General features: G+C 47.5%; 1 protein-coding gene across 1 annotated transcript; it reads left to right on the top strand.

Annotated features, from left to right (window-relative positions):
* Positions 1-8,666: 8,666 nt before the first annotated feature.
* Positions 8,667-24,876, top strand: LOC144276700 (zinc finger protein RFP-like). The gene is given in 11 exon segments (XM_077836962.1): positions 8,667-8,673; positions 9,368-9,783; positions 12,086-12,181; positions 13,160-13,390; positions 13,685-13,707; positions 13,918-13,932; positions 15,518-15,621; positions 16,532-16,573; positions 17,564-17,670; positions 17,672-17,740; positions 24,538-24,876. Coding segments are annotated over 11 exon segments (1,449 nt in total).
* Positions 24,877-25,003: the final 127 nt, after the last annotated feature.

Genomic DNA, 25,003 nt, shown 5'->3' on the forward strand with positions numbered 1-25,003 from the left:
GCAGGGATTAAAGAAACCCTTTGGGTTCAGCTAGCCCTGCCCCGCTATACCTGCAGCCAATGCCAGGCCTGGAGGGAGGAGAAAAGAAGGGAGCCGGCTCCGCCAGGGGATGACTGGTGAGGGGCAGGAGCTCCCTGTTTGCCTGCCTGAAGGGACGGAGTAGCGACTTGCCAGCCAACGCAGCCACTGGAGGCAAGTAAGCCAAGGGGAGCCTGCAGATAAGCCCCAACTGTGGGGCGACTGGACTAGTGGGGCTGTGCCCCAAACTAAAGAGACTTTAGAAGGAAGCAGCCCAAGGAAACTGGTTTTGAAGGCCCCCCCTGCCCCCTCCGACAGGGAGAGAGACTCATCTCCCCTGTTTAGGGGTTGAACCACACAGGGCCCTGGGCTGGGACCTGATGGAGGGGGGGTGTGGCCCAGATCCCCCTAAGTCCCCTTTGTGCAACTAACTAGCCACTAGTTCATCTGGCCATTGAAGGCTCTATCACACCTTGCTTTTAAAGATTGGGGCTAGGGTGGCCAGGATTTGGCGTAGCTGAGGCTGCCCAGTGCTGGGGGGCCTCAGGCACCGAGGCCATGCCGCCTGCTACTTGGGGGAGGGAGGGGAACGGAGGTGCTGAGGTGGCCTGTCCTGTGCGTGGGGTGGTCAGGGCGGGGGGTGGTGGTGGTTTCATGCCACCCGCCCTGTGCTGGGGGACTGGGGGGGCACGCACCGCCTGCCCACCCTGTGCTGTGGGGTGGGGGAGCACATGCCACCTGCTCTCCCTGTGCTCTGGGTTGGGGGGGGGCTGGCAGACATGGAGAGGGGGGCTTCGGCAGGGGAAGGGGGTGGGTCCTAGGGGAAGGGGAGTGGGGCTGGCCGGAAGGGGGGTGAAGAGGGGCAGGGGGCTCTGAGAGCCAGAGGGCACTGAGGGGTTAACAGCGATGTGTGAGGGGGCAGGAGGGTGGTGAACAGGGATGCACGGGGCAGGATGGGGCCATGGAGATGTGGGCTGCTGAAGGGATGCTGAGGGAATACTCAGGAATCAGGGGGCGGGGGAGAATTCTGGGGCTCAGGGGAACAGAGCTGGAATAGAGGGAAACTCTGAGTGGCGGGATAAAGAGAAGGAAAGGGTGGGATGTGTGGAGAGGGGCTGTGGGGAGGCTGGAGGGAGAATATGAGAGCAAGCTGAGACTGGCTGGAGAAGGGAGAGCCGGAGGGTAGAAGGGAGGGGGATGGTGAGAGAGAAAATAGCAGCGCCCCCAGCCCATGGGGTAGGAGAGTTTCAGGGGGGAATCTTTTCCCCTAGAAATGGTCAAACAAGCATGGGGGGAAGGGTGGGCAGTGGACTTCCCCCAAGGGCTCAGAATTCACTAGGCAAATATCCCGCCCCCCTCCACACACACACACACACACCCTGCTCCCAATTTACTCTTTGATTTTTTTCAGACAGTCTCATTATTTGAGAGTCCAACTCCTGAATGTTAAATGTTTGGGGTTGACAGGACAGAACAGGGCCCTGCTCTGACTGATGTGCAGGATTCTGGGTCAAACCAAAGTCACTGCTAGCAACAGCAGGCAGGGAGTCCAACTGGTATTTATTTTGGTTTGGTTCAGTTCGGGTTAAGTTGCATTAAATATGTTCAGTTTCATGGATGGTTCAAGCCACCCAAAGAAACAAAAGTAAAAGTTCAGTTACATGTTCAAATCCTATTTAAATCTCTGTGGAGATAACTTGAAAAAACAGAGCTGCAACTGAAAACTGTTTTAATTTTTGACTATTTATTTATTTTTTAACTTAAACTTTACATGAATTTTCCTAGTGTTTTTGTGTTGTTAAATAAACATCATTTTTTTGATGAACAATTTGTTTGAAAAACCTAAAATAACATCTTGAAACATTTGGTTTGTGATATTGGACCTCTGCAGTAAAAAGATACCTTTGAGGTCTGGAAATTTTCTTTTAAGACTCACTTGTGTTGCTGGAACTGCTGGTACAATTTTTGCTAGTTGATACAGCTTGGGCATGACATTTTTCTCATGTTTTCAATAGATTGGTATGTTTTCTTTCTTATTGATAAGTGGCTCATCTGCAAACGAATCAAGAATTAGCCCAATCCTTTTGGGGCTTTCCTTGGTCCAGATATTGCTTCCGTTTTGGAGATTTCACAAGCTTCAGAAGAAGTTCCAATTCATCTTTCAATTTCAAATGTGTCTGACATTGATGCTAAGATATAATTATTTCTGACTTCTGACTCAAGCCTATCTGCACCCACATTTTGATGAAACGAAATTTTGCCGAACTCCATGCTTGCCACCCCTTCTCGTCTTTCCCCCCGCCCGCCCACAGATCTGTTACGGTTCAGGTTCAGACAGTGAAACAGTTGATTGCTCCCATTGTGGGAAAATCACCAGCCCATTGTGTATTTTGTTTTCATCTCTCAAAATGAAAATAAGATGACTGTAATTTTTTTAAAATGATGAGCTTAAAAAATGCGAAATCTTAATTTTAACTGGACACACACACACTCACACACAGTTTTTTTTGTTTTGTTTTGTTTTTTTCACTTCAGTGCAGGTTCAATCAGTAAACAAAATTATGGTTCAGGTTCAGCTCCAGTTCCAGTACGAAATCCCGGTTTGAATTAGTTCTCCGGTTCCAGTGTGAGACCAGATGGGCAAATGGGATCAGCATCGGAGCCAAAGGGAGCTGGCGGCAACTTTCCTGGGCCCAGGGCAGGGAATCGCAGCCAGCTCCGCGGGGAGCAGCCTGAGGCCAAACCCTCCCCCTGCAGCCAGGATGGCACCGGGGGGCACCTCTCCCTGGGGGGATGGGCAGGTCTCTCTTACCTTCCCTCCAAGCGGTGCCCTCCCCGGGAGCAGGGGCTGGAGCCCGGGATGGGGGGTCCTGGCCAGGCTGGGGTCTCTGCACCGGGGGAGGCTCCTGGGGAGCAGCGGGAATGTCACTGCTGGAAATTCCCCTCTCCCGGCTGCAGCCAGGGCCCCGGGGTCCCCAGCAGCAGCCGCCGGGGCTCGGGGATCTTGCAAGGAGCCTGGGCTCCCCACAGCGCCGCAGAGTCACTGCAGCGAGAGCGATTCACTTCCTGCTGCTGGACTGAGTGACCCCAGCGATCACTGCAGCCCCCAGGGACAGTCAGGCCGATGCTGATCTCATTTGCTGGGAGCCAAAGGGCTCCCTTTGGCTTCTTTGTTATGTAACTGCTTATTCATTTCTTTAAGTAGACTTTTGCTTGTTTGGGGGCTTTGGGTGGGGTGGGGAGGCTTCTATTAGGAAGCCTATAATGGCTTCTTTGTACTTGCCCATTCATTTCTCTCACTAGCCTGTTGCTTTTCTTTAAGCAGCCTGTTGCTTGTTTTGCCATTGAAGTGTGTGGCTTGTTTGGGGCTTGGTGAGTGGGACTGGGCGGTGCCTCCGAAATGGGATTGGCTTGCTTTGGGCTTGCTGGGAAAAGGCAGTGCAGATTTTTTATTTTGTGAGACTTGGCAGCCTTTTCCAGACTGCGCTGTGGGGACAGCTGGGTCAACGACACCTGGGGAGTGGGAGCTGGAAGGGGGCTGAAAAGGGGCAGGGGGAGTGTGGGCCAGAGGGGATTGAGGCATGAAATGGGATGTGTGAGGGGGCAGGAGGGAGGGAACAGGGATGCGGGACATGGGATGGGATTGGGGGGCTGTGGGTGCACTGGAGGGAGGATAAGACAATTCCTGGGAATCAAGATGCAGGGGGAGAATCATGGGGCGGGTGGGAACAGGGCTGGGAGAGAAGGAAAATGTGAATGGGGGACAGTGAGAAGGGAAGAGGGGGAGAAAGTGGGGGGGGTGAGACTAGGGCTGGAGAGAGAGTGACAGAGGAGACTGGCTGGGGGAGGGGGAGAGAGGCTAGTGATAAAGTAGAGGGATGGTGAGAGATCCAATGGCAGCTCTCCCAGCCCATAGTACAGTCCAGGGGCAGTAAGAGGGGGAGGGGTCTTCCCCACCCAGCAGCCAGGGGAGATTTTGTTTTTACTGGAAACGGTCAAAGTGTTGGGGGTGGGGGGGCGGTAAAGGACTAACCCCTATGGGCTCCAAAGCTACAAGGTGAATATCCCCACAGAACTCACCCCCCAACAGACACACTATTGCATTATTTTCTTAGGCCAAAATCATGATTTCTGGGCTCTGGCTTCTGACTGTGACTGTTTGGGGTGACAGGACGGACCAGGGTCCCTCTTGGATTTCTGTGCAGGATTCAGGGCTCAGAGTCACCCCCAGAATAGCAGGGGGTGGGTCCAGATGGGCAAATGGGATCAGTATCCGCCTGGCTGTCCCTGCGGCTGCCCAGGGAGCCCAGTGGGGCACAGTCATTAGCCGCTGCCACCAGCAGGATCTCGGTATTACTTAGGGAGAAGAGGCTGGTGTCTGCCTCTCTCTGGCCTGAAGAAGATCTCTGTGTAGCTCATACACGTATCTCTTTCACCAGTAGAAGTTGGTCCAATAAAAGCTCTTACCTCACCCACCTTGTCTCTCTCTGCTCATGGTATTAGCGCTCTGGAGTTGGTTTCCCTGGGGCAGATGCAGCCCTGCACTGTGATCTGGGAACCTGAGCAGCTGCTGCTCCCCCAGTGCGGTCTGTTCTGGGGAGAGACCTTCATTAAAGCTCCCTCCATGCCCAGCCCAGCTGGGGACTTTCTCTGGTGGCTAGAATGAGACCCCTGGGGCAGCCCTGGGCTCTGCTGACTCCAACTCCTGAGCTGAGACTCCAGATGATGGGACAGACCTGGGGGAAAGTGCTGGGGACTAGCAGGAAAGTGACTGCACAAAAGCCCCCTTTAAGGGACCCACTGGTGAGTTTGTACAAGAGGGGAGAAAGCAGCGCTTAATGTGTGCCAGGGCTTGCCAGAGCTGAGCCCCAGCACCTCTGGGCTTACCATGTCAGTTATGAAAGTAAAAAAAATTGCTTGAGCCCCAGCACCTCTTTCATTACAGATAAAGCACTGGGAGAAAAGGGAAGGAGACTGAGAGGGGCAGCAGGAACAATAAGTAGAAAAAGAGATTCCCAGGTCCCAACCCTACCTAGATCCATTTGCTGCCCCACTCTGGGAAGATTGCCTGTCCCGGGAACAAAGTGAGGACCAGAGAGCAGAAGCCAGTTTGTGTCTCTGCTGAGTCACTGCTGGAGGGATGCGCTGCCCTCGAGGACAGTGTCAGGGGAATTCCCCAAAGTGGCTCTTTTGATCCTACTCTTTTCTAGCATTTGCTTCAGAGACTCTTTTCCTAGGAGGGTTCAGAATTCCCACTCTAGCACTTCGAGTGCAGAAGGTGGAGGCCGACAAGGATTATAAAAATTAATACTGGCCACTCCAAGCTTGTATTAAACTCTCAAGTTCACAGCTTTTCTCTGACCTTGGATGGGTTGATGCTGCCACCACCCAAGTGCAAAAAACCCCTTTGAGAACCCAGGAAGGCGCACTTGGGAATTCCTTCCTGTAGGGTACCCTCAACCCCTTAAACCCCCGCCCCCTGGGGAAGAACTGAGAAAGAAAAGTTTCAGAGTAACAGCCGTGTTAGTCTGTATTCGCAAAAAGAAAAGGAGTACTTGTGGCACCTTAGAGACTAACCAATTTATTTGAGCATGAGCTTTCGTGAGCTACAGCTCACTTCATCGGATGCATGCCGTGGAAACTGCAGCAGACTTTGTATATACACAGAGAATATGAAAAAATACCTCCTCCCACCCCATTGTCCAGCTGGTAATAGCTTATCCATTGTCCAGCTTATCCATTGGTAATAGCTTATCCATTGTCCAGCTGGTAATAGCTTAATAAGCTATTACCAGCTGGACAATGGGGTGGGAGGAGGTATTTTTTCATATTCTCTGTGTATATACAAAGTCTGCTGCAGTTTCCACGGCATGCATCCGATGAAGTGAGCTGTAGCTCACGAAAGCTCATGCTCAAATAAATTGGTTAGTCTCTAAGGTGCCACAAGTACTCCTTTTCTTTTTGAGAAAGAAAACAAAGGAAACTAGCTGTTGCCACCAGCTAATTAAACAACATATGCACAAACCTTTTAGGACACAAAAATCCAATCCTGTTCTTAAAAAAAGGTAAATTTTATTAAAAACAAAAAGAAAGAAAATACATTTGGAACTTAGGCTTTTTGCTAGATTTAAAAAAAACAAACAATCAATTACAAGGATTAAGCACCAAGATAGCTCTCTTGAAGTCCAGCTTAAAGGCTACAAGCAAAACAAAAGCACCTGGGGTTAGCACAGAGGAGTCCACAAGCCATAAAGAAATAAAAGAGATAAACCTAAGTGCATCTTTCTAGACATTTCCTGATCTATTACATATCTGGGATTTCAAATGAGTAGTTTCTAGGTATGATCTGATGATTTTTTCATACCTGGCCCAAAGGTTTTACAGCATAGTTCCAGCCCTGTCTCTGCTCCCCCGGAGAAGAACAACAGACAGACAAAGGGGAAGTTTTTTCCAATTTTAAAAAGTTCTGGCCTTCCCATTGGCTCTTTTGGTCAGGTGCCCACTCCCTTCCTTTTCCAGACCACATGACACTAAATTCCATTTTGGTACCTGTGTTTTTCCATGAACTGGGCTGGGAACTTAGCTTGAAACAAAAGGTTTCTGCCATATGGAGAGACTATATAAGGTGGGGAGTGACATCATGATTTGTCTTCACTCCCCCACAATTCAACACCTGAAAGAAGCTCTGGAAGACAAAGGATTGGGAACAGGGGAGGGGAAGCCAAGCTGCAAGGCACATATTCCTTGTGCCTTAAGAATGTGCAAGCCTGCTTGTATCATCAGTCACGGGGAGATATTGCTAATTCATATCTATCTAGTAATTTAGGCTTAGTTTCCAATTTTGTTTATTTGCTAGGTAATCTGTTTTGATCTGTTTGCTATCACATATAATCACTTAAAATCTATCTTTCTGTAGTTAATAAACTTGTTTTATAAGAACATAAGAATGGCCATACTAGGTCAGACCAAAGGTCCATCTAGCCAAGTATCCTGTATTCTGACAGTGACCAATGCCAGGTGCCCCAGAGGGAATGAACGGAACAGGTAATCATCAAGTTCTGTCGCCCATTCCCAGCTTCTGGCAAACAGGCTAGGGACACCATCCCTGCCCATGCTGGCTAATAGCCATTGATGGACCTATCCTCCATTAATTTATCTAGTGCTTTTCTGAACCCTGTTATAGTCTTGGCCTTCACAACAGCCTCTGGCAAAGAGTTCCACAGATTGACTGTGCGTTGTATGAAGAAATACTTTCTTTTGTTTGTTTTAAACCTGCTGCTTATTAATTTCTTTTGGTGACTCCTAGTTCTTGTGTTATGAGAATAAGTAAACACTTCCTTATTTACTTTCTCCACACCAATCCTGATTTTATAGACCTCTATCGTATCCCCCCTTAGTCGTCTCTTTCCCAAGCTGAAAAGTCCCAGTCTTATTAATCTCTCCTCATATGGAAGCTGTTCCATACCCCAATCATGTTTATTGCCATTTTCTGAACCTTTTCCAATTCCAATATACCTTTTTTGAGATGGGGCGACCACGTCTGCGCACAGTATTCAAGATGTGGGCATACCATGGATTTATATAGAGGCAATATGATATTTTGTGTCTTTTTATCTATCCCTTTCTTAATGATTCCCAACATTCTGTTTGCTTTTTTGACTGCTACTGCACATTGAGTGGATGTTTTCAGAGAACTATCCACAATGACTCCAAGAATTCTTTCTTGAGTGGTAACAGCTAATTTAGACCCCTAAAAAGTATGGCTCTGGTTTGGGAATCCCCCTCACATTCTCAGCCATGAAGACTGATGCAAAGAATTCATTTAGTTTCTCCACAATGGCCTCATCATCCTTGAGTGCTCCTTTAGCATCTCGATTGTCCAATGGCCCCACTGGTTGTTTAGCAGGATTCCTGCTTCGGATGTCCTTAAAAATTTTTTTGCTCTTAGTTTTTGACTCTTTGGATGGCTGTTCTTCAAATTCTTTTTTGGCCTTTCTAATTATATTTTTACACTTCATTTGTCAGAGTTTATGCTCCTTTCTAGTCTTCTCATTAGGATTTAACTTCCATTTTTTAAAGGATGCCTTTTTGCCTTTCACTGCTTCTTTTACTTTGTTGTGTAACCACAGTGACACTTTTCTGGTTCTCTTACTATGTTTTTTAATTTGCGGTATACATTTAAGTTGAGCCTCCATTATGGTGTCTTTAAAATGTTTCCATGCAGGTTGCAGGGATTTCACTTTTGGCGCTGTACCTTTTAATTTCTGTTTCACTAACCTCCTCATTTTTGTGTAGTTCCCCTTTCTGAAATTAAATGCTATGGTGTTGGGCTGCTGTAGAGTTTTCCCCACCACAGGGATGTTAAACCTTTACTAGTGTGTCTTTAAGTGAGGTGTTTGGGAAAATCTCTGCTTGGTAAACAAAGGCTGTTGCACATCTTCCCCACATCGAGGGGGGAGAGAATTAATTAATGAGCTTGCATTGTACAGATCCTGTGCAGTGCAAAATGATACAATTCTGGGCTCATACTCCAACAGGGGTGCAAGGCTGGGGAGCTGGGAAAATGGAGGTTGTCTCCTGTTTGTCCTTGCGTGGCTTAGGTAAAGCACTGAGGTAACTCAGTTAGGTGTGTGGCGTCACCCGCTGTCATGTTGGGTGATAACAGGGCCTGGAGGGGCTGGCTGTGTATCACCAGTAGAGCAGTGTGCGAAAGGACAACTCAGCTGAATTGTTAGGAGGCACAGCAGTTCCAACCACTCCCAGACTACACCCCGGGGAGTGACAACCTCTCACAGCGGGCAATGACCCTAACTCAGGCTGAGCAGAGGGAACCTTTTCCCAGTGCCTTCCCCAGCAATCCTCCCACCCTTTGCCCAGCCCAGTGCTGCCACGCTCTCCCTGCCAAAGTTACCGACTGGGTGTGAGAGACCTTTCCTTCTCCTGCTGCACCTCCCCCTGGCATTTTTCTGGCTCACTCAGCTTCTCTCCCTGGCAGCCAGGCCCAAATGTGGAGCAGAGGGGGCAGGACAGAGATGCTTCTCACGTTTGAGGGTGGCTACTCTGGTTTGCTGCCTTTGTGTACAGAGCCTGGCTGGGGAAGGGGTGGCTCGCCTCCTGTCTCACTGCCTGGACCTGGCTGCCAGGAAGAGGGGGCTGGTTGCAGGACCACAGCCTAGCCTAGTGGTATTGTTTTCACAAGAGCCCCAGGGCTGTAATGTTACCAGGGGGCTCGTTCCAGCTCAGCAAACAGCAGGAGTCAGTTCCAGGAAGGGAAACACCCAGGTGCTGCTACAGGGGGGGCTTGTTTCTGAGCTCGGGAAAGTGAACCTTACCCTGTTACACTGTCCAGAGGGAGCCAGGGCTGCAGGGAGCTCTGTGGAAAGTCTCCAGGATGAAGCTACTTGTCCCATCTGTCTGGAGTATTTCACAGAACCTGTCACTCTGGAGTGTGGGCACAATTTCTGCCGAGCCTGCATCAGCCAGTGCTGGGGAGAATCAGACACAGGCATCACCTGCCCTAAGTGCAGACAAGCTGTGCAACAGAGAAACCTCAGGCCAAACAGACAGCTGGCCAATGTCCTAAAAATAGCCAAATGGCTGGGTTTCCAGGCAGCGAAGGGATCAGGAGTGTGTGTGGAACACCAGAAGGCTCTGACACTGTTCTGTGAAGAAGATCAAACCCCCATCTGTGTGGTTTGCCATCTGTCCCGGACTCACCGAGCTCACACTGTGGTTCCCATAAGGGAGGATAACCAGGAGTACAAGGTAGGGAATTGCTGTCAAGTTCAATGAGTAACAGCTTTGGATTTTTATGCCAGGTGGAAGTTGCCTGTCAGAGGTGTGACTGCATTGTTCAACTCTGTAAGGCCTTCATTGTATGGGAGATGTTATAAACAATAAATGAGACAGCTGGGTGGCAAACAATTAAGACTTGAAAAATGTCTAATGTGGGAAAGTTTTACCTGAGAAGCAGAATCCTTTTCAAACCCAGCTCCCACTGGTGAACTAAGGGAACTCTCTATGGAACAGAAGCTGTTAAATGATCAGTGAGGTTTAAATCACCTGCAGGCCTGTCTATGTGAGACTGTTGCCTTCAGACTGGAGAATATCAAGTTAAAAAGCTGATGTTGTCATTGCTGATCTGTATCTTAGCATTTATCATCATTGTTGTCATTTGCATGCCAGTAGTCACTACAGACCCCAGATGAGATTTGACCTTGATTTTGCTGGAACCTGCACAAAACAGTGTGAGGGACAATCCCTGCTCTGAGCAGGGATAATCTAATGTATAGGCTAATCTGAGAAGAAAAATGCAGAGTGGGATAGGAAATGGAGGGCCAGAGTGGGAAAGTTAATTGCCTAAGGTCACCCAGCAGGAGAGTGACTGGGTGGGCAATAGGACCAAGGTCTCTCAAGGCCCACACCAGTGCCTGAACCATGAGACTATGCTGTTGTGGCCCTAGCAGCTCCTAGCAGTGATGAAGTCTGTTAGAAGGGGAAGACTCTTTGAGAAAAGTCTGAAGCCAGTAAGGAGATTAATGTAAGCAGTGTCAGGATGAGCTCCACCCTGACATCTGGTGGTGAGGTGTGGCAAGTTGTGGAAAAGAACTTCAGGGGCTGATCTCATTTGCATAGGCACACCCAGCCCGCCTAGAATGAGACCATAGCTGCCCAAATGGTCACTTTGGCTGCTGTGGGATCCCCAGTGTCTCTGTTATTGGGGCAGGAAGAATAAATTGTTATTACCCTGATTATGGGAACTGTGCTTGGAACTGTACGTGGCCTTTTGTTATGATGGAGGGATTCACCATCAACTAAGTAGCACTCGCTAGGCAAGGGTCATGGGTTCCAAAACTGTGTGAAGGGAGAGAGGTTGGGGACAAGTATTAATACTTGGTGGCATGGGCCCCTTGGTGAGTGCCTTACATGCTAATGACACTTTCTCTTCTCTTCTCTCCACTGTAGAATATCAGAGCTAATTTTGATTTCATTAAAAGTCTAGTTATAGGTTGCTGAGTTCACTTTGGGCTGATAGTGCACCAGCACTGGGGCTCCCCTACTACAAGCTTAATTTATCTAAGAGCTGAAATCACTGAGTGTTGTGTTAAGTAGTGGGGGAGCCTGAAGATATATTGTGGACCAGTTTGCGGGACGGCTGGTGAAGCAGTTCGACGTGGAGCAGTTTGTGGATGGCAGGAGCTGCTTGTGGGCCGTGGAGTTGAGCGAAGGAGTTCGTGGGGCAGCTGGCTGGCTGGCGGGGCGGAGCGAAGCGCAGCTGAGCGAAGGAGTTCGTGGGGCGACTGGCGGAGCGGAGCGCAGCTGAGCAAAGGAGTTCGTGGGACTGGTAGAGCGGAGCGCGGCTGAGCAAAGGAGTTCGTGGGGCGGCTGGCGGAGTGGAGCGGAGCTGAGTGAAGGAGTTCGTGGGGCGGCTGGCAGAGCGGAGCGCCGCTATGGGGCGGTCAGCTTCAGATCATGTAAGGTGCCTCTTACCCCTGTCCCATTTCCACCCAATTTGGGAGGTAAAGCTCCGCAGATAAACTTTCGAACTCTGGGGCTGCCCTGACCAGGGACAGAGACTTTTTGGGGCATTGGACTTTTGGGACTTTGGGTGATTTGGGGTTGCTGGACTCAAGAACCAAGGGGAAAAAGGCATGCCCCAATTTGCTTGGGGTGGGGTTTTTTTGCTTATGGGTTGTGTTATGAATCCTGTTGGTGGTGTTTCCCCAACATAATGCCACATTGTTTCTCTCTGTTATTAAAAGGCTTTTGCTACACTCAGACTATGTGCTTGCGAGAGGGGAAGTATTGCCTCTTGGAGGCGCCCAGCGGGGGTGGTATATATTTGTCCCAGGTCACTGGGTGGGGGCTCGAGCCGGTTTGCATTGTGTTATTGGAATGGATCCCCTAGATATTGAACCCGGCCCTTGTTGCTGCCAACTCTGACGAGCAGAAGGGTTACATTAAGTTTCTCCTTGGGATTCTGAATTTCCATGAGGGGTTAAACTGAGATGCACCTTCACCCCTAAAAATAAAAATCAAACCACCCAAATCATTTCTGTTGATTCAGGATAAAATCCAGCTCTATTTGAAGATTCTGAGGGAAGAGAGAGAAAATTTCCAGGGATTTAAATTGAGTAGAGAGAAGAAAAGCCAGGAGTATCTGGTAGGCTCCTGTTGTTATTAACCTGCATTGACATGGGGTGCGAGGTTGGTTTGTAGGCAGATTCCCTTGTGGCCTTAGGAAATGTTGGCTTTTATCTACTACTCCGTTACCACGGATGCTCTGTGCGTATGTGTGCACTCACCTCCAAACAGAAGGCCTGAAAAATCCTCTTCTCCATCTTCAGATTCTAAGCTTTCATTTCTGGTAATGAATTCTTGTCCACCTTTTGTGGCTTTGACAAAAATCTTGCCAAAATGATCTGAATGTATCCAATGCACAGTTCTGTGCCTGTCTGCACTTTTTGTTCAATTGATTCATTTTTTCTTTCCATACATCTGTGTCAACGTAGTTCTGTGTAGAGCTGAGTAAACAACAAAACTTTTCATTGACTGGAAATTGGGAAAAAAATGGTCAAACCTAAAATAATTAAACAAAGTGCAGCAAATCAGTGTTCCATTTTTTCTTGGGCAGTGTTTTGTTTCAATTTTGACCACGAAGAAGGACTTTTTGAAGCAAAAACTAATTTCAAATTGAATAATCAAAACATTTTCTTGATTTTTTTCAGAATTTATTTCTTTATTTATCCATCCAAAAAATGTGGGTGACATTGAGAGGAATTCATTAAATATTTCAGAGTCAATGAATCTGCCTTTTCCCTCCAAAAAAGTTTAGTGCAAAAAATGTCACCCAGATCTAGTGCTGAGTCTTGCCTCAGGCTGCCTTGGATCTGCATTTTTAAAGGCCGCTGGTAACATGATATCCTAACCATGTCAGGCATGAGAATATCCCTTTAAGAGATATAGGGGCCAAATGGGAAGGTGTGAGAAAATCCTCTTTCTACTAACCACAGGTCACAGGCAAGTGTTAGATGTCTTAGAATGTGCAAAGAAATTCTCCCTCCTGCACACTCAGCACTCCATGAAAGGACCCCAGGCTCCATTCACGTCCCAAACAAGCCCTTTCCCTATTTTCTTACAGAAACAGACAGAAACAGAGAGGCAGAAGATTGTATCTGAATTTCAGAAACTGCGGCAGTTCCTGGAGGAACAAGATCGACTTCTGCTGGCCGAGCTGGAAAAGCTGGACAAGGAGATTGTGAAGATACAGAATGAAAATATCACCAAACTCTCAGAGGAGATTTCCCATCTCAGTGAGCTGATCAGTGAGATGGAGGGGAAGTATCAGAAGCCAGTAAGCAAATTCCTGCAGGTGAGAAAGAGTAAGAAATACCCCAGATCCCACCACAGTGACAGGACCGTGCCCAAATTGTGAGCACTGGAGTCCAGCTGTCAGTGAATTCCTGAAATGTGCATTACAATTTTTCTATGATGAATTAGAGATATATAGATATGAGAGATGGAAAAGCCCCATTAGCTGAGATAATCCATGGTTCTGGGGCCAGACCAGAGCTTCTTTTTTCAAGATTTGCAAAATCCCTTCCCTGCAATCCTCAGTGTGTTTCAAGTGGGTCTCAGATTATTTTTCTCTCTCTTTCCCCTCTAGGATGTCAGAAGTATCTTGAGCAGGTACATGGCTCTTTCTCACTCCCACACCCACTTCACATGCTGGGAAAGGACTTGGAAGCCATGTTAACACCACTTCTCTCCAGGGCTACATGGCAAAATGTGTGGGGCAGGTTCACACTTTGGATACAAATCTCTCTAATGAATTTAATCCTGATGTTCTCACTTGCTGTCTGGAATGGCTTACAACTGTGAATGCTAAATTCAGGTCAGATGCCAGAAAACAGGGCAGACACCCTAAACTGGTGGTATATTCTATAATTAGATTTCACCGAACCAGTAACGAACATGCACTCCTGGATCACTGTATCAGTCTTACCATGGAGTCAAAGACAGTCCCCTTAGGATCTCCAGCCCTTCTTGCCACCCAGACAAACTGGGCTTTGTGATATTGGTCACTATACCAAATATCACATCACATTAGGTTACTCCCAACCACAAAGGGTCAGTCACTTACCCTGGTCAAATTTGTACTCTGGATCTCACCAAAGACAACGCTGAAGTAAATTCACTAGTAAACTAACTAAAGATTTATTAGCTAAGAAAAAGAACTGAGACTTATTGAGAGGTTTAAGCAGGTAAAATACATTAACAGGTGAGTCAAAGTGTATAACTCCAAGATGATAGCAGAGATGTAGTAGTCTGCTAGTTTTCCAAAAGTCTCTCAGGGATACCCAAAATCACTTTGGGGACCTCCTTCCACTCACTCAGTATTCCACCCTCTTCGAATCTAAAACAGTTCAGAGATACAGGATCATTCCCTGGAATCAGTATTTACAGCTTCTTTCCACAGAAAGCAATCATCCAAGTGTTTTCATCACAGTGTGCATTTTTCCTTTGTTGACTAAATGCAGTCTGAGCCTGAAGATTTCCATTGTCGAATGCAATGACCCATGCTTGAAGTCAGCATGCTTCTTCATTTCCCGTTCCAAGGCCCCAATCCTGTCTGATGGGCAATTAAATTACAGAGATATTATGTTATGTATGTCCCTGTACTTAATTGACCCTAGATCAAAAGTGTGTGTTAGCATCAAGATGAGAATTTACCTGATGTGTAAACTTCATGAAAACTAATGGATTGTTACGTGCTATTACCGAACAATATGCATTATGTATGAGATAGCAGATAACAGGTTACAGATGAGTGAAGACAATATCATTCACATTTCCTTTCAACTAGATTAATACTCCAGAATTAGTACACTTAACATTTCTTTGATATTCACACAGAAGTGAATTGGCCTATGGCTTTGACCTGAGCTGGCCTGGTGGTGTCACACTGACCTTTTTTACAGAAGACTCTGGAATTATCCATTCAGTGGGAAAGATTAACCTAAAGTATTTCTTAGAGATGTCACATCCCTGGGGGACTGGCTGCCTCAGGATTATGTGGGTGAAATGTGAGCCTTTCACTACTGGGACACTGCAATCCAACCCAGATCAGCAGTGATGAAGAGTCTTTCCCACCTGAGGACTGTTTGGAGAACTATGTGCAATGAGCTTGGGAGGGGGAAGTTGGCATGGGAACTTCCTGTCCATCATAGTGTGGAGGCCAAGGAGTGAATTGTCCATGGAGACTCACTTCCCCTTTTATCCCCAGAGCTTGTCTCTCCAGGCCAGAGTTGAAGAATATTAATGGGACCTTTAAGCAAAATGTTACACTGCCATGGCCTGTGTTGCACCTACTTTGAGGCTGGGAGAAGTAGAGGAATTCTAACTCCAAGCCCATTAGAGCAGCAACGTTCACTAACAAGGAATTATAATGAGTCACTAAAGGAAATAACACAAAGTGAAATGGTTTCTATGAAAAGAGGAAGTTCCAGCAGCCTGTGGAGACTTTCCCTGAACAAGAAAAGAGACTCAGTGATTTCTCCCAGAAAACTATTGTTCTAACGGAGACTCTGAGGAAATTCAAAGGCACTGAGAAAGGATCTAGGAGAGGAAATTGGGATGAACCTCTGAGTCTGTGGGAGGAGATGTGTTCTTGATTTAAAATACTGTACATATCTATTGAATGAAAGGTGGAGAGTAGAGCTATTGAGCAGGTGTAGCAGGGCCCAAGCATCAGGACATCTCACATTAATTCATGATTTACCGAAGGTGACAACCTTAAGGCCCAAATTTAGCAAAATGGCCTAATTTTGGGTCCCTGAGAGTTTCTCTCTCCTAACCACAAAACTTGCAAAGTCCCTGGGGGTCACAGAAACAGGGGTGTTTACTCTGGCCGGATCTCAGGACTTCCCTAGCCTGTGCCAAGCAGCCACTGAATAGGGGAGTCACAAACTGCCCCCCTCTATCCCTTTACCAGTTCAGGGGGAATCTGACCCATTGAGCCGACCCTTCCCAGCTTGAATTTCCACATACATAAAAAAACTTACTATTATTTGTATTCCTGTCTATGGAGGACAAAGGCCCTGTTGTGCTGAGCACTTCATTGACACTGAATAAATAGACCCAAAGAGCTCACAATTCAGAGCTCTGACCCTGCAAATTCTTAACATCCTATTAATGTCAAAGAGACCAAAGTGTGTACAGTTACATTGACACTAAGGTCTTTGCAGGATCTGGGTCTAGGGTCTGACAAAATGCAATAGGTGAATGAGACAAACCAGCTGGGATGTAGAGGGTGGGAGGAGATGAGGAGGGAAAAGTAAATATTTCTTACAGATTGTATCTCGTAGGGTGCTTGTGAGCATAAGTGCCGACTCCATGGGTACTTCAGGGCTCAACCATAATTAAAAGACAGTTATATTAGTTACAAATGAGAATGCTGTTATAAATATGACAGCATGAAATCTCACCTCTCTTTTATCCTTTTCCTCTTCAGACACTCTGCCATCTGAACTGGAGATAGGGGCACACAGACATGGTGAGATTGCAGGTGGACATTATCTTTTAAAGAAGGAGAAAATTCACATGAAAACATTTCATGAATTTGAAGCTAAAGTTACCAGCCAAACCAACACAGACCATGACACTCACAGCCCTAAAAAAGAGAACATTCACTACTAAGGAGATCCCAAGCTGAAGTCACACAAACAATCCTGACAACAACCTTAGTGCTCAATTCATGCGCACACCAGTGAATAGAAACAGTCACTGACCAACATCCAAACACCCTTAATTCTGACCCCAGGGTTTTCATAGACATTGACAGGCCCTTTCAATGTTAAATTGAGAGGAATGAGGACAGAGCTCTCTCCCCTGAGGGCTGACACATCCCTCTCCTTCACCCTGGCAGAGGCGGGTCTCGCCCATCACTCTTCTCCAACATCCTACGTTTCCTTTGGGCAGGATGGTGCTCTGCCATTCGAGCTGCTCCCTGCTTCATGGATTGGGGAGATGCTCTGCCTCAGATGGTGGCACCGCCTCCCTTCTCTCGGAGCTGAAGATGGGGTTACCCCTCCCAATGCCACCTCCTACTCTCTGGTCTTAAAGCATTCCCCAGTGCTGAACCTTCCTTTCTATTCCTCAGCCTGGGAGTGGAGGCTGCATTTAGGGGAGGGAGCTTCCCTCTGGGGTTTAGAGCTGGTACCTGCCTCCTCTGCTCCCTCCTCACTAAAAGCTTCTGAAACCTTCCTTTCTGTGTCTCTGCAGTTGGGAATGGAGCAGCCCCGGCAGGGGAATCAGGGACCTGAAGCCTCTATAAAACACATGAAAGTAATGAGTGGCTCCCATTAAACAGAATGAGAAACTGCAGTGACCCCTCTGCTCAGTCTCAGGCGCCCAGGACAGAGGCAGCTCCCTGGGACCCAGGACTGTCCCAGCCAGAACAAGGCTGCTGGGAGTGTGAGAAATGGTCCTAGTCTCCCCCAGGGCTGAGCTCTGCCTCTAATGCTCTGATTCTTTCTCTCCCCAGAAAATGTGACTCTGGATCCAGACATGGCTCATCTCATCCTTATGCTGTCTGAAGATCAGAAAAATGTGAGATGTGGATTCACGTGTGAGGATCTGCCCAGTAACCCAGGAGAGATTTGACACTGATCCCTGTGTGCTGAGCTGTGAGGGATACACCTCGGGGAGACATGCCTGGGAGGTGGAGGTGTGGGATAAGGGATGCTGGGCTGTGGGGGTTGCCAGAGAGTCTGTGAGGAGGAAGGGACATCTCATCCAGAACCCTGAGGAAGGGATCTGGGCTGTGCAGCGGTGGGTGGGTCAGTACCAGGCTTTAACCTCCCCTGTTACCCACCTATCCCTGTGCAAGGTACCCCAGATGATCTGGGTTTCTCTGGACTATGAACAAGGGCAGGTGACATTTTTCAGTGCTGGCAATGAGGCCCCAATCTTCACTTTCCCACTGACTTCTTTTGCTGGGGAGAAAATCCGCCTGTGGCTCTGGGTGGGGGGCAGGATCCCAGCTCAGGCTGTGTCACTGAGATACATGGGAAATACCTCACTGGGGACCCTCAGATCAGTCTCTCTAGCCTCAGACACCAGACTCTATGACCCTGGAGGACTCTTGTCTGCTTCCAGACTTTCTACTGTGTAGTCTCTACTGCCCTGGAGGTTCTGGGGGTCTGGTCTGTCAAACCATAGGCAGCTGGGATTAACTGAGATGGAGAAGTCAATCTCATTGTTCCAGGGATTGTGCAGCCTGTTTGTCACTGTCCTCCATGATCTGGGAGGACTCTGGGGATACTGTGTCAGACTGTGTCACTGAGACCTGTGGGGGGAGGGGGTATAGCTAACTGGGAATGAAAAAATTGGCTTCTCTTTCAACAGTCGTCCTAGTTTCTATGACCCTGGAGGACTCCCATCTGGCTAGGCTCATCTCTATGACCCTGGATGACCCCTCTTTACCAAACCCACAACATCCATATGAGCCCTCAAATCTCCCGCCCCTTTCCTCCATGAATAAGAAGAGAGGGAAAACCCTGGAGCTGCAGGAGGAGCAGAGGGGCTCTGAGGGGAAGGGGCAGATGTGGGGCTTCAGGGATCAGAATTGATATAGGATTGAGGGCAGAATTGATTTGGAGGCTGGGGGCAAATTACTAGCTGGGCTGGGGGACAGGGAGATGTGGGGGTGGCAGGGAAACATGAGGAGAAGCAGGAGGCTCTGCACCAGCAGGGATCCTAGGAGAAGGAGACCCAGTGACTGGAGAGTGTGACCTCCAGGACCCCAGGGAAAAGGAGCATATAATAGGGGAGTGACATCATCTGGATGAAGATGAGCTGGCTGTGTGGAGTGGAAAGGCACATATGGCACATATTTGACCAGAAGGGAGAAAAATAATGAAAGAAAAAAATCAATTAAAACGAGAGTAAACAGTGAAGCCTGGGCAAGTGGAGGGAAACTGAAATGGAGAGAGTGAAAGCAAAACAATCCTGAGAAGGAAAATGCTCAGGGGGCAGCACAAGGGGAAGTGATAAACTCAAGCGAGAGAACTGGGAAACCAAGTTGGAATGATCTGTGATAGGGAACAGAGGAGTGTTAGAGGGAGACAGAGAAGCAGTGATGGAAAATGTGTGCTAGAGAAAATGATGTGCCAAACTGGATGAAATAAAAGAAAAGTAGTAATGGGCTTAATCTGCAGCAAGGGAGATTTAGGTTAATGTGACACGTACCTCAAATTAGCATCCTGTACCCCCATATTCATCATCCATATATGGTTGGGATATTTAATACAAAGCATGCCATGTAAGATATCATATGAAAGATTATGATCTGCTGAAGCCCATTGTTCTGTCGAAATATGTATATCATTAGCGTGCATGAAGTTATGAAATTTTGCTTTATGTTTGTTACTGAAATACATTGCAAATTTGAGAGTCTCTATTACAAGGGTGATGATCTCCACCCAGGAGGGAGTTCAACGACCATTAATCACCAGGGGAGTTGTAATCAAGGGATATACAATTCAATGACAGTTTCACAAGCACCACACAATGGGGACTGCTCAACTCTATGACTCAGTCGCAAAAGACCACACCAGGGGGATTCAGCAAAACCCACCAGAAAATGTCTGGGCAAGTGTCTTCTAGGCACATGGACTAAGGATATAAAATAGGAGACAGTAGTATCGTGCTTTTTCCTTTCTTCTCCCTCACCTACGCTGGAAGCAACAAGAATGCTGGGAAGACAGAAAGACTCAGCTGAGGAGACTAGTCTCAGGCTTGAGAGAGAGGCCTGTGTATTATGAATTGTAACATCCAGTGGGGTGAGAAAATTGCTTGATCTTAATACTGCTGAGAGTAGTAAGGTTTAAGATTTAGATTGCATGCTTATCTTTTATTTTCTTTGGTAACTATCTCTGACCTTTTATGCCCACCACTTATAATCACTTAAAAATCTATCTTTCTGTAGACAATAAACTTGTTTTATATTTTACCTAAAACACTGTGTTTCAGTTGAAGTGCTTGGGAAATCTCAGCTCAGCTTACAAAGGCTTGTGTATGTCATCTCCACATTGAGAGAGGGGCGGACTGGGTAATAAATGTATACTGGTCAGGTTCTGACCAGGGCATGATGGTACAGCTCTGGGGTGCAAGGCTGGGTGCTGGGGGGAATTGTCTGGTGCCTTTCTCTGTGTGATTTGTGAGTGGCTTTGGGAGCATTCATGCATTCTAGCTTGGCTCCACGTACTGTTGTGCTGAGTGATAACAGTGTCTGGAGGAGTTTGCTGCTTGTCACTAACAAAGGATTCTGAGAGATAGCCCAGGCTGGAGAGTTAAGAGGGCACAGTGGTACCCCAGTTCCAGGTTGTACCCTGGGGACCCCATCACAGTTAGATATTAGGAAAAACTATTGAACTATAAGGGTATTTAAGCTGTGGAATAGGCTTCCAAGGAAAACCGTGGAATCCCTATTATTGGAGCTTTTAAAAACAAATCGGACAAACAGCTGTCCGTGACTGTCTAGGTTTATTTGGTCCTGCTACAGTGCTGGTGGCTGGACTTGACTTGATGACTTCTTGAGGTCCCTTCCATCCCTATAGTTTTATGATCTGCTGATTCTAAAAAGAAGAATGAAAGGGAATGTGAGAGGGAGAGGGAGATCTATAAAATGTTACCAAAAGTGAGATTGCAACTCATTCATTCCACCCCATAGTTCATGGACATTATTTTTGCTGTAGTGCCTTTCAGAACAACGCGTCTTCAAATTTTTTATGTTTTTACAGTGGGTTCTGTTTAGGAAAGATCCCTCTCAGTTCCTTTTAAGCCTGACATTCGCTTAAATGAAACATATAAACCATTCTCCTTGTGTATTTCCCTTTAATTACCCAGCTGTGATTTTTGAAGGCAGTGAAGGGATTCTCCCTTTCCCCCAAGCTGATTGTGTTACCCCTACATCAGTGAGTGTGTGTGTGTGTGTGTGTGTGTGTGTGTGTGAGAGAGAGACTCCGTTGATAGCCTGGGTCTTATGCTGCTATCCCACCTGCACTCTGGGTCATGTGCTTTATATAAATATATACATCAGGAATTGTTCATCTATGCTCTGCAGAGAGCTGATTTGATCACTTCACCTCTCAACCCCCAAACCTGCCAGTGGCTGACATCAGCACTCAAAAGGCGTGATAGATCTTGGCAATATGGAACACTTGAATTTTATGGCACAATATACCAGATTCAACAGATTATAATGGTTTTAATTATTGTGTGAATTAAATAAACTATTAAAAAAGGAAATTAAAATATGTATCAAAGAGAACCACACAATCCCCACTTCCACGGCAACAGGGCTGGTGCTATGGCCACTCCTGTCCCCAGCACACACCTCCACCACTTGACCTTCAGGAGGAATTGCTATTCTTGCTGAGGACCAAGCACTGGAATGGGCCTTGACACACACACTTTGCCAGGAGGTTCTCTTCCTGGCTTGAGTGTGGGATAGCGATAGATTACCAAATCATATCTATTACAGGCATTGATCCTGAAGAGCAGTAGAAGTGAGTGGCTAGCATCTGGGCTTTCTATAGTGGAGAGCTGCGTTTTCTTCCCAGTTCCACCTGAAGTGACCTTGTGCAGCCTCTCAGTAAATTGAGGGAGAAAGTGTCTAATACTTGCCTGCTTTCCAGGGTAGGGGATGTGGTGTGTCATTAGGGATATGGGTTGTGATGTGCATGGAAATGCAAACAACAAAAAGGAGAGGTGATATTTGAACTCATTGGTTGCTAGCTCTTAGTTTGCTGCACTTTGCCATCAGCTACTGGACAAATGTCTCTCTTTCCCTTGCGTCTGTGACAGGCTGCTATCTTCTTTGGAGCAACAGAACAAGCAGCCAAAATCAGCACAACTGATGAACATTCCATCTGTAAGCAGAGTCAGGCGAAGCTCTACCCTGACATCTGGTGGTGAATTGTGGCAAGTTGTGGAAAAGAACTTCAGGCGCTGATCTTGTTTGCATAGGTTTCAGAGTAACCGGCGTGTTAGTCTGTATTCGCAAAAAGAAAAGGAGTACTTGTGGCACCTTAGAGACTAAACAATTTATTTGAGCATAAGCTTTTCGTGAGTTGCATCCGATGAAGTGAGCTATAGCTCACGAAAGCTTATGCTCAAATAAATTGGTTAGTCTCTAAGGTGCCACAAGTACTCCTTTTCTGTTTGCATAGGCACACCCATCTCGCCTAGCATGAGCCCACAACAGCCCAAATGGTCACTTTGGCTGCTCTGGGATCCCCAGTTTCTCTATTATTGGGGCAGAAAGAATAAAGTGTTGTTACCCTGATTATATGAATCAAGGACAGTGGAACTATTTTATGATGGAGGGACTCACCATCAACTAAGTAGCACTCGCTAGACAAGGGACATGGATTCCAAAAGCCAGTAGCTTGAAAGAGGTTGGGGCTGGATATTTGTGCTAGGTGGTGTGGGTCTGTTTTTAGGGGTCTGAACTACTAATTACACCTTCTTGTCACTGTAGGCTATCAGAGGTATTTTTGATTCTATTAGGAATCTAATTACAGACTGCTGAGCTGGATTCACTTTGGGCCAATGGTGCTCTAGCATTGAGGCTCTCCTATTACAAGCTGAAGTCAATAAAGAGCTGGAATTACGAGTGCTGTGTTGGGGGGGCTGAAGATACATTGCAGAATGGATGGCAGAGCAGCGCAGTTTGCAGGATGGCTCGCAGTGAAGGCTATAGCAGAACCTGACAGAGAGGTGGGGCAGTTGGCCTCTGACCATGTAAGGTGCCTCTTAACCACCCCACCTGCATTTCTACCCAAACTGGGGGGAAAACTTTGCAGATAAACTTTTGAACTCTGGGGCTGCACTGACCAGGGACAGAGACTTTTGACTTGTGGGACTTTGGGTGATTTTTGGATTGCTGGACTCAAGAACCAAAGGGAAAGGACATGGCCCAATTTGCTGGGGTGAGTCTTTGCTCATGGTTTGGTTTATGGACCCCAGTTGTGGTGGTTTCCCTATTTAATGCTGATGTCGTTTACCTCATGTTATTAAAGATTTTCTGCTACACCGAGACTCTGTGCTTGTGAGAGGGGAAGTATTGCCTCTTTGAGGCACCCAGGGGTGTGTGTAAGATTTTCCCAGGTCACTGGGTGGGGGCTCGAGCCAGTTTTGCATTGCGTTGTTGAGAGGGAACCCCTATGTACTGAACCCGGCCCTTGCTGCTATCAACTCAGCCTGGCAGAAAGGTTACACACCAATCTAGTAACTTGGGAGCTCTGCCCATCATATGGTGCTGATCTTCCTTCTTCTTTCCAGTAGGTAACTTACATTCAAAGGCAACTAAAATATAAGGCATGTGTTGTTCACATTTCTTTTCCTCACCAGCATTTGCTGTGGTGGCCACAGTGTGTTAAGGGGAGGGGAGCTGCTGCTAGAGACAGTCACTTTGAGATGGGGTCCAAACTTTGCAAAAGTTTGAGCTCCCCCTTCCCCCCACCTTGCTGTCAGAGCTGAGAATTTGTTTTCCATCTGTTCCTTAATGAAATAGCTAGCACACTGCATATGGCTGCCAGGGAGCATCAGGGCCTGGGAAGCTAATTTACAACAACACGGGTAGGTCACATTACTCAGCTGCAACAATATGGCCAGTGTGATGAAACAGCAGTGACGCTGAGCCAGTTTCTCAGCTGGGGCACTGAGTGTGTTCCCTGGCTTCAATGGATCTCAGCGAGCTGGTGCAGCTTGAAGAAGTAGCCTCTTATTATAGCCAGTTACAGAGCAACCTGTGCAACTGCCTGCATCCCCAAAAGCATCTCCTGCCAGTGCTTCCTTCCCTTCATGGTTGACTCCCCTTTCCTGGTCCCAGGTGGCCGTGCCCCAGACTCTCACAGGCCCCCTCAGTCTGGCCCCTGATCCCCCTTCTGCAGCTGGGGTAAACCAGTGGCCTGAGGACTTTGCCGTTCTCTATTTTGCCAAGCCCGTGCGCTGTGCAGGAGCTCCAAAGAGGGCCGGGACCTTGCTGGAAGTGGGGACACTGGCAGGAGAACAGAAGTAGTAGCCAGGCCACTACCAGGCCCTGAGACCTCGCATAGATTGTCACAGTTCTTTGTGTTTCTTTAGAGAGAGCTGTTATTTTTTAATACCACAAACAATGAGTTTACTGAAGTCCTGCTTTGCTCATTCACTGTCACATTCAACCTCTGTGACTGCAGTAGAGGGGGCACATTAAATGCTCATTAAAATTGTTCAAATGTCTTTAAGATTTGAGGAACATCAAAGAGTTGGGGAAAATATTTATGCCTTAGAAGGAAACTTGAAATATGTACTGCACGATAAAGCTTCTGGCTTGACTCTAAGGAAGGGGGAGCTGGGAACTCCCCAAAGACTGTGCCCCTGCTGAGCAGTTTCTGACAGTTTAATGAGACAGGTGAAGGAATCCCCACTCCAGCTACATGAGGATTCACCTCAGGGAGACATTGCTGGGAGGTGGAGCTGGAAGATGGGATGTGCTGGGCTGTGGGGGTGGCCAGAGAGTCTGTGAGGAGGAAGGGAGGGATCAGACGTAATCCTGAGGGGGGGATCTGGGCTGTGATGTGGTGGGTGGATTGGTATCAAGCTCTCACCTCCCCCGAGACTCCCCTGACCCTGAGTCATGTCCCCAGCAGGATCCGGGGTTGTCTGGACTATGAAAGGGGCCAGGTGACATTTTTTGATGCTGATAATGAGGCCCCGCTCTTCACTTTCCCGCCAGCCTCTTTCCCTGGAGAGAAAATCCACCCCTGTCTCTGGGTGGGGGCCAGATCCCAGCTCAGACTGTGTTACTAAGACATGGAGGGAACACCCCACTGAGGACCCTGAAATCAGCCTGTCTAGTCTCAGATGCACCAGTCTCTATGCAGACTTTCTTCTGTGCAATTTCTTTGACTTTGGAAGTTCCATGGGGTCTGGACTG

This window comes from Eretmochelys imbricata, chromosome 17, assembly GCF_965152235.1.
Source record: "Eretmochelys imbricata isolate rEreImb1 chromosome 17, rEreImb1.hap1, whole genome shotgun sequence".
NCBI classification, from domain to species: Eukaryota; Metazoa; Chordata; order Testudines; family Cheloniidae; genus Eretmochelys; species Eretmochelys imbricata.